At 49.1% G+C, this 21,257-nt stretch overlaps 1 protein-coding gene across 3 annotated transcripts in view; it reads right to left on the bottom strand.

Annotated features, from left to right (window-relative positions):
- Nucleotides 1–20,130, bottom strand: part of LOC139049765 (gamma-aminobutyric acid type B receptor subunit 2-like) — a 388,195-nt gene extending 368,065 nt beyond the window's left edge. For all 3 annotated transcript variants that reach the window (XM_070525572.1, XM_070525574.1, XM_070525573.1), the window contains exon 1: nt 19,764–20,130. In XM_070525572.1, coding sequence (XP_070381673.1) covers nt 19,764–20,123 — 360 coding nt within the window. In that variant the 5' untranslated portion in view covers nt 20,124–20,130. The remainder of the gene's footprint in view (nt 1–19,763) is intronic.
- Nucleotides 20,131–21,257: the final 1,127 nt, after the last annotated feature.

Here is a 21,257-nt window from a genome sequence, read left to right as displayed (position 1 = left end):
TGATTCGCTCGATCCTCCCATAGAATCGGACGCATACGAGACCGAATGGAGGAATCGGGTCACAGGCGGGACAGTCATAAATAAACTGCAAGGCTTTCATAACTCTTGAGGGGGACTGGTGGTTCAACTCACCCATCGATCTCAGAGAACTGTATGAAAACAGAAATGAAGGGCAGGGAGATCAACTAGGACTGAGCTCGGCTGGCTACCCTGCACTAGGGAAAGGCGAAAAGAAGATTAAGATAAGAAAAGAAAGGCAGTACTTCATGTGCACTGTACTCGCCAACTTAATAAAAAATCTCAGCTCTGTTTCACAGATGGTCGCTCAGTTCCGTTACCTTCAGGAATGGCAGTAGCGCTATTGTGGTTTTCCACAGGTTGTTGTGCCATTACCACATGCCCGGATTCCGAATCTGCAAGATGCAGAATTTATTCTGCGAGCGCCCAAATTCTCCCTTGACAAGTAAAGATGCTGAGCCGTCAGGCAGCGGTGTCCTGCGGAGAAGCATCGGCGGGCAGCATGTTCAAACGTGTCAGCAAGTGCCAGACAGCCCTGCGCCGCACCTCCTTTTGCCTGGAGGTCCCCGCGCGCGCGAACTTTGAACCGTGTGGCCAGCGCGGTCGCTGGTTGGACCTCTCGGACGACCGTCGAGTGCTGACTTTGTATTGGGCCATTTGAGTGACAATGGTTCTCGGGGAGTATAAAGCCGCGAGGCGGTCGCCTCGAACACCGGATCCGCCGACCCACCGGGAGCACAGTGCCGCTCTCGTCTGGGGTGAGATGTGTCACGCGTTTTCGCCGGACGTCGCCGTGCGGGAACAGTCGCGTTTGTGCGAGCTCTCGGCCCCAGTGCCGATCCGATCTTGTCCTGTACAATGACCTGTATATAATGTATAAAATCCCTTTCGTTATTCTCATCGACGCCTGGCTCGGAGTCTTCGCTACCAACGCTCTGTCACGAAACGGGTGACGAGCGCTACGGGACCACAAAGTCGTAATAGTGGTGCAGCGGTGCAAAGTCGTAACAAGGTGTGACATACTTATGCGAAACCGTGGTCGAGACTACTTGTCCAACGACAAAAGTCTTCCATCTAGCTGGATTACAGCAATGCGGAAGGCAAGCCTTTCATTTTTGAAGAATTGGCAGTACCGACGACATGTGTTTTTCAGTTGGCGAAGAAACGTTGACCGCTGAAATCCTAATTAAAAGTCATGTTTTTTGCCGCAATTGAGCACACGCAAAAGGAAGACACACAAAGACAACACGGGCGGCTGCCGGTGTTGTATTTATGTGTCTTTCTTTTGCGTGTGTTAAATTGCGGTAAAAAACATGTCTTTTAGCAAGCACCAACTAGGCCAACAAGGTGTTCTGTTCAAATCCTAATTGACCCGTCCCAGTCTTGAAGGGCGCACATGCACCTTGGTGCTCCAAAGGCATGACATTGCTGGAAGCGATCGCCGGCAATTGCACGGATGCATGTTTTGTGTGGCAGCGTAGCTAAGAAGTTAAAAACCAGTATCCCGTGTATAGAACTTGCTTGCAACTGCTTGGGGGCAGCGCAAGGGCCAAGGACGAAGAAAGGGATATGGAAAACACGCGTTTGTCGTCTCGATTTATTCATTCGTTCCATTGCCACAACCATGGATCAAAATTTGCCCAATTTTGCGCGATTCTAAACGTACTTACAATAGGGCCACCATCCGTCATACGATCGCTGAGTCGTCTAAATAAAGCTTCAAAATGCACATCTAAGGCAAACGTTTCCTGTGGAAACGTCGTCGTCTTATCTCCGATCCTCCGAAATTGCAAAGCGCGTATGAATGAAATGTGACTTCTGATTACGCCGCAGGAGAACTGTTTGATTGGTGCACAGCATACGATCATGTCGAGCTCATCTTCAATTATTTCCCGCGCTGAATGCCACCAAGATGCTCGGCAAATATACATATGAAAAAACCCGCCCAGATTCGCTTTTCTGATTGATGAGACTGTGATACCTTGACAACTTTCGTGCCTGCAATGTACAAGGCACGAATAACACCCGCGTCACAAACTACAGCAGCTCTCCTGACATCGCGAAGAGATCTGACCTGACCTCTACTTTCTGGTGTAGATAATGCGCGAGCTCACGCAGTCCCGAACGCTCAAAGGCACAAACGAACACGTTCCCTATGCCACCACCGCCTAATTGAGGGTCCTTTCTCGTCGCAGCTGGCTAGCTACGCGTAAAGTCACTGGCCAGTTCGGCTCCCTCCGGTGGTGTCGGCATCTGTGCTTATTCCCCCCCCCCTTCTCTCTCCCCCAACTCTTAGCGAACATTTCTCCCTCTTCATCCTATCTAGTCGTTATAGAGGCGCCGTGTGCAAAACTCCGTGGTTGTCTACGAGCCTCCAGATTTGGCGAAAACCCCCTGTACCTCGCAAGAGGCCGCGGTACCCACAGGCCCAGAGGCGTGCGTGGTAGAGAGAAGGGGTTCGAAGAAGCCGAGGGGGGTACGCTCTGCCGCGTCACCCCCGGAGGCACAGCCCGCGTCGGATCGCGTTTAACGGGGCCACCGTTGGCGGCCGCCTTACGAGCTCTGACAGCGCGGCCGCTCCAGCGGACTTCGATCCATACGGGCAGCAGAGGCCAGCCAGCGAGCCAGTCAAAGCCGAGCAGTGGTGGCATCGGCCGAGCTTCGGGCACCCGTCGCACGCTCTGGGGAAAACTGGGGTGTGCATTCGGGAAGGCGATGGGAGGGGGGAAGCAAAAGGAGAGTGAAAGCGAGGTTGCCCGGAGCGAACCTCCCTCGACCTCGCCGCTATCCCTGCACCGCACGCGGCGCGCGTGCGTATATGTATTTTGAAAGCGAGGTGACGGGAGAGAGTGGGTCTTTTCTCGGTGGCTTAAGCGAAAGCATTAGCGTAGCGGCTTGCAAATGAACCATGGCCCGTCGCCGTGTGCTCACTCGGACCTCATGAATAATTAAGGCAACGCGAGCGACGGCAGTGGTCGGTCGTGTTTGCTGGCCTGTTTGCTGACCTGTTTGCTGCAAACAGGGCTTCGCTTCGCGCGGAGGGAATGAGGAGGTGGAGGGCGAGGGGTAGAGGAGAACAGGGTTAGAAAAGGGCTGGACCGATTGTGTGTTTTTAGGAAGACGCCTCGCTCTCAGTGAGCTTTTTTGGACAGCGTGTGTGTTCATCGGCCGGGACTCGCCCTGAGGCCACGTCCCCTGAGGTTTCGGTTTGTGTGAGCCGTGGTTGTTCGGCCATTTACCCATTTCAGCAGTGTATGTACGCCGAAAAGTTTGCTCGGGAAAGCTAGATTTCAGAGGAATATACGCGGTCGCATGTCGCAATTTTTGTTGCCCGTTAGGCGATCGGTTATTCCTTTCGTGGCCTGGTTCATGATGATACGTGGCTTTGACGCGTCTATAGTCCGTGATTTAGGAATTTGAGTACCGACTTTTTTATTACGTTAGCAATTATACGTCGCGCGCGCCTTATTGTGAAAGCTATCTGCAGACGGCTCACACCTTTGTGCGCGCTGTGTTCCCGCCGCTCAGTTTGCGTTGAAGCGATAGACAGCAGGAAGGTCACTTCGCTCGCTACTGCTTCCGCATTTCCTCTCTCCAGCGTTTTGATAGTGAGTGTTCGCGGTCATCGATTGTGATGTGTTCATGTTTGCCTGTGCGTTTTGACATCATGCTTGTTAATTTAGTGAGTAAGCGAATGTTTCCAAGTTTATAGGGCCTATAAGACTACTACCTTTACTTTCTATAGTTGTCTATTTGCTATCGCAATTGATGCTTTGCCTTTCGGCCGAAACTGCGACTTGTTTTCATGCAGTAGTTTATTTGTGCTTAGAGAAGTTTATTTGTACTTAAGGTACATAGTTAAATACTCTCGGCGCTGGTTTTCTAACCGACTTATTCTGAAGCCACTCTTTGCCCAGGATGGTGCCGTCCCGTGCTCTTCATATACATACCATTGACGAAGACGCGTCACTTGCCAGCAATGCTATAGCTACGTTTTGTTTTTTAATTCGAAAGCATCAAATCGTCCACTTAGCGAGAAAAGCCGGCGTCTGTCGTCTGGACAAGTAAAGAACGGCACCTAAATTCCCATTGGCTGCGACGGCACTTCACGAGCGCGCCTCGAAGGAGTAGAGCAGAGGTGCTGCGTTAGGGAAGAGGACATCGCCGCGACGCCACGTCACCCTCCCTCTCGCTCTCGGAAGCCGGTGCGCGGTACGTATCTCTCTCTCTCTCTCACTCTCTCTGGGCTTAGTTGCTGCGCTCTGCCGACCTTGGTGGCCGCTGCTGCATCCTCGGTCTCTCGTAGCGCAGGACGTCGGTGGCACGCGGCGTTGGCACCGCAGGCTGCTGCTTGCTGGCTCAGGCAGCACGTACAGTCGCGGTCAAAAATACGCGGCCCACGGCTCCAGTCGGCGGAGCGGCCGCGAGCCGCACCGCGGCGCTCGCGTCGGCGCTGCGAGAGTTTGCGCTCTGACGACAGGTATCTCCCTCGCTCTCGGGCGGATACGTAACACGGTTGATAAAGTTCAAGTGCATCGTTCAGCTGTTTCGAGATAGCGAGGGAGATACCTGTCGTCAGAGCGCAAACTCTAGCAGCGCCGACGCGAGCGCCGCGGTGCGGCTCGCGGCCGCTCCGCCGACTGGAGCCGTGGGCTGCGTATTTTTGACCGCGACTGTACCTCTTTGCTACGTTACTCGCAGCGCAAAACTGGACGGACCGCTCAGCGGGGTTCAATTGGACATCCAAACTTAAACAATAGAGACTAAACGTGAACCGTGGTAAAGGGACATCCCGTGCGTCGCTTCGGCGAAATGACACCCCATTGGCAATTCAATTATCTGTCCTGGTTCTCTGGTGGAACAACGCACGGCCGGAAAAATGGCGCCACGAGCAAGTCGTAACGCGGTTCAACGAGCCTGCCAGGGGGCGCTCGCATCGCGACGAGCGCCCTGCGCTCTCGGGCGAAAGCAAGCTGTAGCTGGTGGCGGAAAAAACAGGCATCGATCCCGCGACGATGGTGGTTGCCCGGAGGGGCCTTTGCGTCGATGGAGCCCGGAACGCTCGCGCAGGAGCTTCGCGACTGAACGGGTGACAATAATGACCTTTCATTAGCTGCATTTCATTCAATTACTGCCCTCCTCCACCCTTCCCTCCCAAGCCCTCTCTCTCTCGTGACTCCGTCGTGCCCACGGCCGCCATCCAGCGATCGCTAATGAACCGCTCTTTCCCCATCGTCGCCTTCTTTTCCCTTGCCCGCTCTCCTTCCCCAAAAGATGAGGAACGCGCAACGCCTCCCTTTGTGCGGCCTTTCCTCCCCTCTATTTGAAACCCCAACGGGAGATGTGTGCATGCCCTATACGGCAGTCCGACCCAGAACTCTAGTGGCAGTCGTCGCATCTGATTGGCTCGTTTTCTAGTGACGTGACGGAGGAACAAAAAAAGCGTGTGTGCATTCTCTTTTCAACGCTTCCTCTATCTCCTTTCCCCCTCTGCCGAGCTCTCTCGCACTGCTTTTGACGGAAACATGTAAATGAGGAGGATAGAAGAAGCGTTCTATACCCGAAGCGTTCAACAAAAGAAAACAGCGGAAATGCGGGAGTGAAACAAGCGTCTGTCGCAGTCAGGTTCAGATATCCACGACTAATTCTAGCTGGAAACGGATGGAGCCTTTGATTGAGGTAAAATAAAATACCCATGAAAAGCACGAGGGAAGCTGAAATTCATTCTGATTGGACGGAAATCAGTCGCCCATTTGAAACATCATCAAACCTGCCGGAGCTGATGGGTGGACACAACGTGACTTTTAAAAAAAAAGAACAGTTCGGTTTGTTCTTCTTAATGCGCTTAATTGAGGCTAGCTCTTCGATCCTGGGATAGCGTGTAAGCTAGTCAAGTTTCAATTAAACCAGCCTTTCTTATTTCGTTCCTGGCTTTGCTTTTTCGTTTCAGTCCTCGTATGCGCTACTTTTACTGACCTTGTCGCTTCGAGCCGTTAGAAGGCGCTGATCGACCGGCCAGTCGACGCCCGCACGGTACTGTTAAAGAATCCGTCGACTGTACATGCATTCGAAGGTGGCACCAGTTAGGTCAATGGATTTCCTACCAGAGGCCTGGTTCAGCGCTGGTACCGTCACCGTCCTAAATATTACCACGCCTGGATTGCGTAACTTTTTCACGGTGACCATTTTCCACCGCGTTCTGTAAATGACGTCGATTATCGCAAGGTGCAGGACGCGTATGCTGTATTCGAAAGTTTATTGTTCCCACCTATTCTACGCCGATAAAGCCTTGTCTAATGACATTGCGCTTGATATGGGAATAGTCTTGACACGTTCTTGGATGGGCGCGAGTGCGGGTGATTACTCTGAAATGTTTTTTTTTTATTATTGGAGTGAATATTAGGAGAGGTTGGCGCTTTATGGTGGCACCGGCTACTCCTTGTCACTTTGCAAAGGAAACAAATTTGGGTAAAAAGGGAGAATAGCGACACGAAATACGGCACTCAGTGGAACACTGGATGAATAAAAAATATACAGTCCAACAGTACATGAGCCGCAAAGTTCTGTGCATTAGTTCAGTCCACGAACGCATATATGAAGTCAGATATCTTGAACAGCCAAAACACACAACACATGTAATGCACTGCAAGTACAGAACAGAATTACACATATTGCGTAAAAGTTGCGATCACCGCATAAGTGTACTGTGACATGCAGTGCAAAGAGCAGGCGTAGTTTATCCGTGAGTTAGATGCAATGACTGAAGACTACGCGCGCCGCTATTGTAGTGAGTTGAGTATTGCCTGTATTTCTGGGCCGCACGTCTGCGCGATGAAGAGTTAAATTCTTACATCACAATTTTGACAGTTCTTCACTGCAACGTGACATCTACTACGTGAAAATATCTATGTGCCAAGGTGGAAAGTGGCACAAGATTATTGACAGTCATTTTGCTTGCAGCTTGCAGAAAAATGCGCTTCTTGTTTGTGTTGCGAGCGTATTGAGAGAGAGAGAGAGAGAGAGAGAGAGAGAGAGAGAGAGAGAGAGAGAGAGGAAAGGGGAAAGGCAGGGAGGTTAACCAGAGAAAAAAAACCCGGTTGGCTACCCTACGCTGAGGAGAGAGGGGAGGGGGAGGTAAAGTGGAAACAAAGTAGAGATAAGGAAAGGCAGGAGCATAGACACACAATCACAATCGGTCACTGTCACCGAACACTGTGATCGCTCAGCACACTGACACTTGTAGCACTATCAACATCTGTTCAGGCTACAGTCGCCTGTCCAGTTCTGTCGCCCTCAAGAACCGCAACAGTGCCCTCGTCGCCCTCTGCTGCGATGGCTTATGATGGCGGTATCTGAAAATGAGTTCCTCTGTGAGAGGTCTTTGGTCAAAGCGCGCTATCGCGGTTGCAAGTGATTGTCTCTGTAAAGTATATCGAGGACAGTCACAAAGAAGGTGTTGAAAAGTCTCTTCGTTACCACAGTCCTCACACGAGGCGTCGTCGGCCCATCCAATTCGGTAAGCGAAAGACTTGGTGAAAGCCACCCCTAGCCATAGGCGACAAAGCGTATTGAAATTTATGATGCAGTATTGACTGTGCCGTCAGGAGTTCTGCGCGGTGGCAGCCAGATGAAGCCAAGTACAATTTCACAGCAAGAACCACACTGAAAGTGAAACGCAGGTTGCCAGTATTGAGCGACAGATGTCATTTCACGTCCAAAAGCAACGCGTGAGTGACATTGTATCCCCGAGTTCTGTAATAATTTTGACCCGTTGGGCTTCAACGGGCGCTTGACACACGAACGTCTTCGAATTCCGACCACTACAGAATGTGGCCATAAGTGCAGATTAAATCAATGCTTCTTGTTATTTATTCAACGTGAAACTTTGGAAGTTCGGTCGAAGGAAAGGCCGGTTATCCCGAAATCACAGTTAAGAAAAATTAACAAGAAGAGAGAGAGAGAGAGAGAGAGAGAGAGAGACCTATATTAGAAGAAACGCTGTCAAAAGTCAAAATAGCTATACTGTGTCACCGTATCCCCTTCATGCTGTTCCCAAAGGCAATGCGCTACCACACTAACGCGTTCGGCAGCCGGGCATCATAAGAATGAACAATACGCCATTTAAGCTACAATCAGCATCAATATCTTTTTTTTTTTGCTTTCGGGACATGGTCTAAACAGACAGAAATGAACGGGAGTAAAAGCGGCCACTGGTTCGTATGACATGGAATTAACGTCCTCCGATACAACAACCAATGACAACTCCTCCTACGCGAGTACGCCGAAAAGTGACGAAAACCTTCAACGAAGACCTGCAACGAAGACCTCAGGCGCGAAAGCTGTACCGCGCGAGCACCCCGAGTTGATTGGCTCGTTCGTGCCACATTGTGCTCGTGAATGAAGCAGCCAAGAAACAAAAGAAAGAAATGAAAGTAGAGAGAGAGAGAGAGAGAGAGAGAGAGAGAGAGAGAGAAGAATAACGAAAAAAAAAAGAAGGGTTACCGTGTCGTTCAGGGTGGCGAGGAACATGCAAATGACCCTGCGCGCGCCACCTGGAAGCGGTGCCCCGACAAAGAAACCAGCCGCTCTGTGCATCTACTAGACTGCGGCGACGTCTCGTCGTCCTTTTGTCGCGGCGCGACGATACAAAGGTTCACAACTCGCTTCCCTTCCCTCCTCGCAGTCGTTGTCGGCGTTTTTTTCACGGGGCGAGCTTCTGAATTGCGTCGGCTTAGCCGCCCGACTGACGACGTCCTCTTTCAAAGAGGAGGAACAAAATGTCGTGTTCGGAAGAACCACCGCCGATCTCGCAGTTAGGAGTCACCTGTTCTGTTGGAAATGGGCGAGAGGTGTTGGTAAGCGACTACCACCTTGGGGCTTTGTGCTGGACGGCTATGCACGACGTCGTGGAATTGAATTAACACTGGCCTCGCCGTAATAATAATAATAATAATAATAATAATAATAATAATAATAATAATAATAATAATAATAATAATAATAATAATAATAATAATAATAATAATAATAATAATAATGATGATGATGATGATGATGATGATGATGATGATGATGATGATGATGATAACCTATAGGGAACTCTTCTAAAATTTGCACCCTTCACTGACCGCCTCAACTACAAGCAAACCGGCTTGTCCGTTTAATGTTGCCGTAATCTGACGTCTTACAAAAAACACCACTGGAAAATTTTCGGGTTGATACGAGGGCAATAGGTAAATAACACACCGCAGAACTGCTTCTTGTGTGTTCGTACTTTCGACCTTTCACGTCTGTTTCTCGCGTAACCAACGGATCACAGGTGCCGCGTGCAACTGGCAGCCCGGAGGAGGAATATTTCGTGAGATGCTGCCTCTGAAAGAAATCTGAAGTTGTTTGCCTGGGTGACGGCTTGCTCCAAGTTTTGGGTGAAGGACACATTGATCTGACAAACATGCAAAAGGCACGTACTTCCACAGACATGCGCACACATTCGACCTGCGCGTATAGCCTCGTTAAAGCCCGTAGCTGTGATAGCAAAGTCTTATTAATAGTCTCAACGGTTTAAGGTAAAAGGCGTGCACTTGTCTCATGTTTCAAAAAGCTTGTTTGCGGGCTGCCATTGTCAAAATTATCAGAAATAACTTAGTCAAGGACGTAAGAACTAGTATGGACAACTCCAGTGATTAAATAGTGTAGCACTAAGACCCGCATATACGGCATGGATAACTACATGGCGAGCACACACGTATAGTTGGTGAGAAACCTAAGAATTGCAAGGTTATATGTACCCTGTCCAACTCCGAACGCAATTACCGCGAGAAAATTAGGTTCGCTTACTTGCCTGACGTGTCATGCGGTTTGGCATCTTTCATATAACTGTTTTATATCTTTTATTTAACACATATCGGCCTTTGTGTCACCGGTGTCAGGATGAAACCTAAGCGACTAGACCAAATTTTATAGGTGATCTTGATATTACTGCTCAGCCATAGCTACTTGAACCAACTGCCTTCTATTCTCCCATTAGACTAGCGAGTGCATTAGCAGAGCAAAGTCAGTAAGCTGTGAGCGAACTCCAGCATGCTCGGCTCTCTTTCAGAGGTGGAGGGCAGGCGCGCTGCGTCTTTCTGGGAGGAGCTTGTTTGTAATTCTTTGGTTGTCGCAGACTATAAATATTTGCGAAGCACCATGGCAACACCGCCGCCGCCGCCAACGACAATTCGTCTGGAAGTTCCATATAATTGCTATCGTAATAAAATATTGAAAGCACTAACGCTGCAGGCAATGGGCGCAAGCGGCGTTCCCTCGCGAGCCATGCACATTTCGCGGTTTTAATTAGCCAGAGTCGTGGCACGAATGCAGCCGGGCCTTCCGGGAATGCCAGCCTTACACGTATCTATTGCGCACGCGCAAAACACGCCGCGCGTCCGCGGGAGCATTGCACACCGAACACACCGGCGAACAAAGTAAGCCGCGTCTGCATTTTAACTATAGTTGGTAAAAGCCGAATTCCTGTAACAGCACCTGCGTCGTTTCACTCATACCAATTTTCTGGCGCTGCAAAGGCAACAGCGCATAGTTATTTCCACGATTTTCGAGCCATTCAGAGGTGACAACTGCATCGAACAGGTCAGCGCTGTATAGGCGTTCGGTTTTGCACCGATATGAGCGTCGTATAAGGACAACGCCACGCGTAATGGTATGAACGTCTTTAAATTACAACGTCACAGTATGCTACGTTGGTGCGAAGGCGAACATTCATCGTATACCAGAAGCTGTACAAGTGCATTGGCACGACATAACCTGCCGCAAATACTCAGTATTTTCTTACGTTTTATCTTTCTTTCCCTCTTCTTGCAAGGGCGCAGCTTTGTTCCACGATAGCTGCGAAAACCACGAAAGCGTTGTTGCACTATCTCAAGTCTACAGGTCTTGGCGACCGTGTGCAGACTCGGTTCGGACCTTTAAAAGTGCGCGAAACCCTGCTCTCTCTGTTCTCTCTCTCTCTTCATCCTCATATCCCTTCCCCAAATGCAGGGTAGCAAACCGGACGTGCATGCGGTTAACTTCCCTACCTTTCTTCTCTTCCATACTTTCTTTTTGCTCTCTCTCTTGAGTGCAGGCGTGTCACTATGTAAAAGAGCAGAAAAAGCGAGTTTCTGTTCTGCAGAAAACCGTGTACGCTATCAGCACCGCGTGTTTCCGACACATCAAAGACGACGCCGCGGGATATTACATTGATGCGACGGCGATTACGCAGCGCGATTCTGTATGACATATTGGCGCGTAGTAAGGTGCAGTAAATGTCTATCTCCCTCTCTCTCTCTCTCTCTAGCTCTTTTATCTCAGTATTTTCATTACAACCTGCCCGCTTTTCCGGGTGACGACCACCAGAGGAAGCAGCGGGCGACCTTTACGGTTTCTACATTGCAGCTTTTCCTGGCCCGTCACTCTCTTTCTTTATTCCTTCCTTTCTTTCTCTTTTTTTTGTTTCGTTTACATTTTGAGGAGGCGTGTCTCCCGTAGCCAGGCGGCTCACCGTCTTTACGACCAACCTCCTTCGCCCAAGGTGAACAGCTATAGACACTTCCGTTATTCTCTCCCTTTTTTTCCCTAATTTTATTACTTTTTCTTTCTAGCTCAGTTCTTGCTTTGGTCTTCGTTCACCTGGCCCTTACGACGCGTTACCTGCGCACGATGGGAGGGCTGGTTGTAAAACGCGCACTGTTGCGCTTTACCCCCTTCCTCCGGCGTCGCGCGCGCGCCATACACGTAGTCGTGGCGTGCGCACCGCCAGGGCGTTTCGTCCGAAAGGCGTCGTAAAGGGGAGCCTTTCGGCGCATTAACGAATCATTTCACGGCTTCTGCGGCGGGTCGAGGTTTGGAGCCGGTACAGGTAGCGAGGCGGGGCCGGTACCCGGGGCGTAACGACGTAGAGGGGGGGAGTCTTTCCGAAGAGACGGCGCTTAATGCGATAGAAGGACGGCGTTAAGGAGACGCGCGGGACGAGAATTGGCTGTGATACAAGATTGGGCAGGTCACGATGCAGCGAAGGTAAAGCGAAGCTATGTGATACTGACCGTATAGATACTTGACTGCCTCGACGTGGCAGCTCAAACAAGTGGCAACGAACGATGCGCGTTTGTGAGCAGGATTCGCGCGCTTAACGCGGTTTGACGTGTTAACATCGACGTACCGCTGGGTGCAGCCTCACGGAATCGCGAACGCAACAGTGACACGGCGGACCGCAATGCTCTAGCTGTACACCCGTATGTATTCCTCTTTTCCTCTGACCTCTGCTATGTCCTTTTTGTCCGGAAATCTGTCCTCTGGTGAAACATGCGTTCCCTCACCCCTATGGCTACCACCGATCACTTCAAGACTCCATATTCCTGTGGACCATTTTCCTTATTTGAATGAGACAGTTCTTTATATTTCTGCATCAACGGATTCACAGTTTGTGTTATGTGGATGCCATTGTATAAGTGACTATTTTGACATTATTATAGTGCTTTTGCGCTAACCAACGTTATTGCTTTGTTTTACTCGCCTTCCTTTCTCATTTTCATATGGTTTTATTACCGCTTCGTTGTATTGCGACATGTTGTTACTTCAGTTGTCGTGCTGCTCTTATAGCGCACGCAGTTAGATCGTTACAACTGCAAAGTCTCATTTGTCCCACACCGACTTCTAATTTTTATACATTTATGAACAGGCGCTTCCGTTTTACAATTAAGGATTGGCGTCCACTTTGCCAGTTAATTTACATTAATGACATCAGTAACAACCTGACCTCAACAGTTCGATTGTTTGCAGATGACTGCGTTCTTTACAGACAAATTATCACCTGTGAAGACACTAATATTTTACAGGCCGACCTAAACAAAATTTCACTTTGTTGCGAGCAATGACAAATCGAAATTAATGTTTCTAAAACAAAAACAATTACATTTACAAGAGCCAGTAACATTCACTTAAGTTCATATTTTATGAACAGCATATGCATAGAGAATGTGTCTACATTAAAATATTTGGGAGTCGATTTAACTTCTAACCTTACATGGAATGATCACATTGATGAAATAATTTCGAAAGCAAATAAAACACTTGTATTCATTAGCCGAAATTTGTATTTAGCAAATCAGTCAACTAAATTATTAGCTTACACAGCTCTAGTTCGCTCAAAGATTGAATACGCTTCCATAATATAGAATCCAAATCAGACTTACCTAATAAACAAGCTGGAATCTTTGCAAAATAAAGCAGCACGCTTCATCACTAGAACATACTCTAGAACATCCAGCATCACGGCTATCAAAGAGTCCCTCCAATTACCATCTCTAGAAACACGATGACTGTTAGCACTGCTTTCCCACTTCCACAGATTGTATCATACCCCGTTATCCTTTACAGCATCCCATATCAAACCCCCACAAAAAATTTTCCCCCACCTCGACCATCCCTTCAAATTGCGTCCCATGTTTTCGCGTACGAATCTCCTACGACAATCACCTCTCTTTCTAGCTATTTATCACTGGAACAAGCTGCCAAAAGAAATTGCTTCTATACGTGATCATGACTCATTTGTAAGTAATTTGAAGCGCAGTTTTACGCATGCTGGGTAAAAGCAGAATTTTATGCCTTTGACGCATTGTAAGTGCATCTACATGCTTTGTACGGAGTGTTTTTTTTTTTTCATCATGTATGCAGTTCTCTTTCCTTTTTTTCTTTTTATATTTTCTTGTTTTATTCGGTGATCTTTACCACGGTGTTCTATATTGCCTTTCCCTCCCTAATTGTGTTTGAAATATCCTGTTGTTAACCCCCCTCCCCCTATGTAATGCTCATAAGGGCCTTTAGGGTATCTGAATAAAAAACTCATTCGGAAAACTCTATTTCCGTATGCGCATCTCATACTCGAAATTTAAAGCAAAACAGTGAGCATTAGTGCACGGCATGCTGTGAAACGTTAACCTGTAGTAGAAAGTAATGGAACTATTAGTCATGCTGGTCTGACCACTACTAAAAACGCGGGCTTATAAGACGCGCAAAAATGACTGAGGTGTTCTGCGGCTGAAAATAATTATGCTAAGTCGCACGCACACGGCGTAGACGAGAGCGGATGAAATTTGTCCTGGCTTCTAAAGCAGGTGTCGCTGCGGTCGTCGCTTCTGGTTTCGCCTATCATATGCGCAGGCTTCACGTTTGTAAGCAAGTTGTAAGCAAGAAATCTATGACTTCCCTATCGCGCACGCGCAAGGTTAGAATAAAGAAGAAACACTTTTTGCTATTTCTCTGTCGAACCCCTTCAGTGAATGACCGCAATATTCTGCGGCTTAGCTTGTTTCCACGTGTAGCTGTAAAAGGCTAGGGACAAGTAGAACCACGCGCCTGTCCAAACCACCAGGTTCGGGGTATACGTAGTGGTAGCTATCTCTACGGCGTAATGGCCTGGAGCAAGTCTACACATCAGCTTCATAATAGAGGGGTTTAGATTAAGGGAACGCAAGGCGTTGGGACCCCTAGCACTTGGGACTACGGTACTGTGCACGCGTAGACCATCTGCGCATGCGCAGTACCGTGGCCCCAAGCACTAGGGGGCCGCAACGCCTGGCGTTCCCCTAATCTAAAACTCTCTAATACAGCAGGCGACGCGCGTAGGATAACTGGATAGCAGCGCCACCTGGCTGCCGTGCTGATGCGGCGTGCTGATAGCAAGCCGGGCTTGCTATCGAGGCGCTAGACAGGCGTAGTGTTCCTGTATATGCTCCCGCAGCCAGGCGCTGATGGCAGCGCCATCTATTGGCAAGCAGAGTCTCCACGACATGCGAGGCACGACCTTTTTAGAGGGGCCCTCGGCCGGCTGGTGTGAACGCATGCTTCGGGCTCCAGACATTATTAAGGGAAAGCTCTCATTCTACAACCGCCGCCGAACGAAATTCAGCAAAATGTGTTGCATGTCAGCGACTGTGAAAGGAGCATGATTTAGAATTAGGGCCCCACAGTTCTTAGAATGTTCTTTTTTTAATATGGGTGAGCTTAAAAAAAAGTGAAGAACAACGTTCACCTATCACTAACCCTGCACCAAGCGCAAATGTCGCCAGTTCTGTAAACCGCATCTCTTAGAGCATCTGAAGTGGACAAACTTGATGTGTGTCATACATGTATAGTTTATATACGATATAAACATTTTCGTCTTATGAACGGTCATTTAACGACACTGGGAGGTGTTCTCTGCGCATGATTTCTTACGGCGAAAAACCGGCAACGCTTGATCAATGGTCATTCGCGTCAACATTCTCTCGTATTCATTTCAAGTACACGACAAGGAAAAAGTAAAACCAGAAGCATAGTTTAGTCGGTAGAAACGCGTGGTTCCTTTTTTTTTTTTTTTGCTCGTGCCTCACCAAAAGTTGCCACTTTCACCTCGAGAGGCAATTTCTGAATCCTAAATGCACTTCCTCTTTTAATACCAGGGAATAACAAACAGCATAGTAAAGGAAAATAGTATCATCAAATTGTTGCATGGCATTGACTCGTTTGGACAATAAATTACGATCTAGGTCAGGTAACCTATCGTTTCTTGTTTGGTGTGAATATTGATCTCGCAGCAACTTTCGCTCCGCCACTGTTTGTACGAAGGATGCCGATAGTAGCAGTAGGTGCGTTAGGCGGGTTAAGGAACAACCATCGGTTAAAGCATGCACTTCTATTTTTGTTCAATTTTTTTTGCGATGACAAAGCGGCTTAGCCCTTGTGACGAAGAAGTAGGGCGGCAAAGACAAGGACATCAAGAAAATATAAGGAAATCGTACCTTAGGAACATCATCGAGGAAGCCCGCGTTTTCTAATCACCGCTTTCGATGGCGACTATTTGACCCACTATCTAGATGACCAAATATTGGCACGCGTACATTATTTTCGTTTTTAACAACGATCGTCTTTCGCCAAATCATCACTTTTATGAGGTGTCGTTTTAACTGTCGTCGAATTATGTGGCACCAATGCCTTCAGAAGAATTGAGCAGTTTGCAGACATGTGCGAGTGCATTGCCTTTACAGTACTTCACAGTTTCATATCCTGCACTTGGAAAGTCCAAGATGGCCGCTATTGAAAGGGTGGTAATTGAAATCTTCGGACCCCGTAAGAAGAGCTCCTCTCCAAAAGCCCCAACAAAGCCTTCCTACGAAGCGAAATTGTGTTCGCCCAGAACAGCGCGCCAGATATGATAGGAAGCGGGAACGCTTAGAAGTGTAGTGTTTCAGTTTGGGGATATCTGGCGTAACATATATATATATATATATATATATATATATATATATATATATATATATATATATATATATATATATATATATATATATATATATATATATATATCGACATCGCGATAGGGTTACCCCCGAAATTAATGAAACCAGATAGCGAACCGGTCCGCGTTTTTTTTTAAATTTTCTTATCAGTATTTCTTTAGTTGCTCCCGAGAGGTACAGAATGATGGTACACGTCATATTAGTGGCACGAGGCGCCCCGACCAGTCATTCGATGCATGCAATGACGTTTGTTGCATCAGCGCCGTCACTTGCTCCGGTCAGGCACTCGACGAAGGGGCAGTTTCCGACGAAGTGTTTTGGGTCAGTCATGAATGGCAGAACACCGAAATATACACGAATACCGTATGAGTTGCTCCCGCTAGGAATTCGATGGCGCTGCTTGATTCCGGCGTCCTGATTTTCCGCTGCCAAGTACTCAATTATTCTGCGTGATGGCTTCTTTTCTCTCGGCGTGGTCTACGTCCACTCTTAATTCTTCCACGGCAACGCGAGAGAGTTCGATGAAAGTTAGGTAACACTACACTGTGTCGACAGTAAGCGCCGGCTGTCTAGACAAAGCCATAATTTTATTCACAGCTGCAGCAGCTATTCTGCTGGTCTTTAACTACAACCGCGGGTAGATTGACGTGTGCTCTGTGCGTACACGCCATATTTCAGCGTTAACGGAAGGCAGAAGACTTAGAAGGATAGGACCGGCCCAGCAGGTTCAAATAAGTAGAGTGTTTCCTTTCCAAGTCGCTCACTCGACAGCACACTTTAACCAAGTCTGCTTGCAGTGAGTTCTGTTCGACTCCAGAACTCCATTCGTTTTATCGGCTACTTAAACGATTTCAAGCTCTTGCTGCAGATTAGGCTCCACGTGAGTGTTCCTCATTCTGGACACGCAACGCCATATTAAGTCCATTCTACAATTAGGGTCCTTACGAACAACGAAAACCAAGACGCGTTATACCACGCACTGGTGCGCTATGCAAATTGCGAGTTGTATTTGTAACGTTTCTGCTATCGGCAGTCATCGTTCGTCGGTAAAACCTGCAAGTTGCAGGTTTCCTCTCGAATAATTATTTGGTGGTACTCGCTAATCTTTATTTTATTGCACAGCGTTGTCCAAAGCTTGCATAAGAAATGCTAGATAAATGTGAGGAAAATGATGATATGACATTTGGAAAGTATTTATGAGAGTCGTTATATGTTTTACGCCCTCACTTTGTATGCTTAGGAAAATGTAGCGGTAGGTAATCCGCAATACCATGACCTTGCCTGCAGGCGCTACTTGTGTCGAGCTTCATCATAGGTATGACACAAACAGGCGACGACCTGCTAAAACAGCCAGCGATTTCTTGCGTTGTGTTATTTCGCTGTTGCACGAGCCAAATGGCCATCACGTCTTTGCAAAGTCTGTCAAAAGTAGACGTCTATAAACAATGCAGGTCATTGTGAGCGGTTACCATCCCTAAAACATCCATTACACTGAGACTGTAAGCTCCATCAGTCAATTTCCAGGTCACCTTGCTTTGCGCGACATGAGGTCCAGTGTCACCTAACCTAACCTCACTATAACCACGGACGCCCTGTCTGTGTGCCGGTGAAACATGAGACGTGAAAATGAAGGTAATGTGTGATTCTTTTTGTCGCGTCTACTTTTGCTGGCTCAGCCAGTCAGCGCACACTGGAAGTAATATTGCCGAGATAGACAGATCGATCAGGATCACGGCCCTCGGTTTCACTTTAGTTCGTGTTCTTAAAACTAGAAAACGCCGCTCTGCAGGGTTGTACCAACTGTGTGCAGCAGAGCACGGTTCACTGCTACGCTCGTGGCAAGAAGTGCCTTCTTGAAGATAGCGTAGTCATCCGTTCTGGAAAACCGGATCTTTTCGGGACTCTAGGAGGGACCTGCGAAACTTCCTCGTTCGCGTTTCAGAAGGCTATGAAGGAACACAGGGTGGCAGCTTAGAACCTGAACATGTTCCGACTGTCGATTGACAGAGCAAGCTGAGGTTGAAGCCGTGGGTTCAACAGTCTTCGCGGCCATGACTGCTGGTACATCGTCGCAAATGAAGAGCCGCTTTGAAATGGGCGAGTCGCCCTTGTTCAGTTGCGAACGATGCTATATGCGCTTCCAGTGCTTCCTCCCACCGTAGTAAGAGATTATCTCGAGCTGGTTGTATTAGGCAGAGGTGCTCTGAAAGTGAGTGACTCTTTTGCCTGCAAGTGTTTAATCAGGTACTACATTTGTAATAACACAAGTGTGATCGCTAGACGTTTAAATGAAATTATTGCACCTAATGTGAAATGGTAGTAACGAGAACATGAAGTTGTGAACACTATGACCTTCATTCAACCAGCGAGAAAGAACGAACCCTCGCTATTTCTTACATTCCTTCCGAACATGACGTGCAGTGTGTGCCTAATGACAGCGAGTGAGTGTTGCGTGAAGCTCGCTCGATCGGACCGCGTCGTGAGTACAATATTGAACCTTGATTGCTAGGAGATCGATTTCGCTCTCACTTCATTTCTTTAAAGATTCATTCGTCAGCTCTTCGTGATGCTTCTTTCTTTATATCACAAATAACTACTTCGTGTCCCCAACTCGCCCTTTTAGATTTCAGCATTGATTAAAAAATCAATGCAAAACATGCTCATCGCACCATAACTGCCTAGCTCGACGATGGCGTCCTAGTATATCTGCTGCGTTTTTGCGTGACAAACATGCAAGGAATTCTTCACTCAAATGAGCGCGTTTGTGTGTAAAGTGCAGGGTGGAAAATAAGCTTCTCACTGGTGCCTCAAACCATCGAGTAATCAAACGAATCCTCAACTATGGCCGTGAGTGCCTGCAACCGTTGCATTTACGCATATCAACTCTGTACGGTTGCATTTAGTGCGCCTGCGCAGAGGCATCCCACACGAGAGGTATCCCACAAACTGTAGCTAAGTTCTGATTTGTAATACGACTCATCCTTTTTTCTTTGTTGGTAATGTGCCCAAACTTACGTTAGCCCTAATGATTTATCACCCTTTCGCCGCGTCTTCCAGGGGGCGCGAGGGCTGTTGCAGCAAAGCTCACCGCGCCGGCCGCTTCGGTTCGCCTTCGCGCTACAAGTAGCAAAACTTCGCGAGTCAGTCGTTCCAGCCATCGTTCCATGCATCGACGGCGGGCGAAGCGTGGTCGTCCAAAGGGTGCTGTGCAGAAGGAGTCCAGTGTGCAAGAGGGTACTCCAGACAGCCGTAGGCTCCACACCAAAAGGCCTCGTACTGGAAAAGTTGCCGGCTCTGAACACTCTACTCGGTGGCTTTTCGTAAGCCACGAGGACGAAAAAAAAAGCAAAGACGAGCTCGGAGGGAGCAAAAAGAGAAAGGGAATTGGGGAAAAAACGAAAGAGTGGGGGGGGCGTCCCGGCGCCCGCTGACCTTAGTGTCGTTCCAGATGATGTCGAGCTTGTAGCCCGGCAGGAAGTGCGGGCTGCTGTTGATGTGTCGCAGCGCCAGGTTGACCGCGGGCACGACCCCGCGGCCGATGGCGCCCTCGCTCAAGTTCAACGTCGTCGGGAAGAAGCCCGCGATGAGCAACTCTTCGGGCTCATCCTCGGGAGACGGCGACGTGCCGCCGCCGGGCTGGTCGCGGTAGTGCAGTGCGCGTTCCTCGCGCTCGGCGTCTTCGGCCGCGAGCGACGACGTGGCCGTCCACCGGCCGCCCAGCACGAGCAGCAGCAGTAGCAGCGCGACGACGGGGGGCCGGAGGAGGAGCGGCGGCACCAGTGCGGCGCGCATTCCCCGACCCGGCGCGCGCACCGGCACAGCGACGCCGCGCACTGCGGCGCCTCGGACGGCCGTGCGCGGACCCCGGCACCGCCAGGGGACGCCACGCGGCGAAGGGAGCCGAAGGGAGGACGGGAGGGGTCTCGCGCGCGCCCCGGGCCCGGGGCCCCGAGGATCGCTCCTCCCCCACCCCCCTCACTTCTTCTTCTTCTTTTATGCCTTTCCCGCGCGCGCTCTTTCGTCGGCACTCCGAGGCTTGCGCCACTGTAATGTCGCCGCTGCCGCCGGATGCTCGCCACTCGTGCCATTGTCTTGAGGGGGACCCGCCGTGGTTGCTCAGTGGCTGTGGTGTTGGGCTGCTGAGCACGAAGTCGCGGGATCGAATCCCGGCCACGGCGGCCACATTTCGATGGGGGCGAAATGCGAAAACACCCGCGTGCTTAGATTTAGGTGCACGTTAAAGAACCCCAGGTGGTCGAAATTTCCAGAGTCCCCCACTACGGCATGGCTCATAATCAGAAAGTGGTTTTGGCACGTAAAACCCCATAATTTAATTTTTTCAATTGTCTTGAGGCAACGTCCTGTGCGCGCAGACTGCGTCTCGCAGACTTTCAGGTCGTGTTGAAGCCGTCGCGGAATGGCGAGCAAGCATACAAGTGCACAAGGTTATGATACCTCCGAAGAAGGAGAGTACGAGTCGTCCAGGCGAAACTGTTAAGAGTTTTGCGGATGGTCTGGCTGTTTCCATAGAAGTCGCGATGACTCCTCAGGTCTCGCTTGCTACAGATGTTCAGGAGGCTTCGGGAAATGGCAGTCTTCGCGCACTGTAGCCGTACGAATTCGACCAGGAGGTCGCCACGAGTCACGGAGAGGGGGGAGGGGCTGCGATCTTTGAGCACCAGAGTGAACCGCGATGCGTGCCTAGAAAAGCTTCAGGAGTCAATGTATAGGTCGTTTCTGTAGGTTCGTGGCCACCGCGGTAACATAGCGCTGAAACTCTCGGGAAGCAGTGATCACGAAGCGACAAATGGCGTACGGTTCCTTCAAAAAAATAAAAATAAAAAAAATGGCTGTGGCTTAGGTAAGGTTAAGCCCAGGATGCGAAGCATACTAGCCTTTATTTTAGTTGTTGAACCACTGTTTAGC

Source organism: Dermacentor albipictus, chromosome 9, assembly GCF_038994185.2.
Source record: "Dermacentor albipictus isolate Rhodes 1998 colony chromosome 9, USDA_Dalb.pri_finalv2, whole genome shotgun sequence".
Classification (NCBI taxonomy): Eukaryota; Metazoa; Arthropoda; class Arachnida; order Ixodida; family Ixodidae; genus Dermacentor; species Dermacentor albipictus.
Note: the sequence above shows the minus strand (reverse complement) of the source record. Positions and strands in the feature narration are given on the sequence as shown.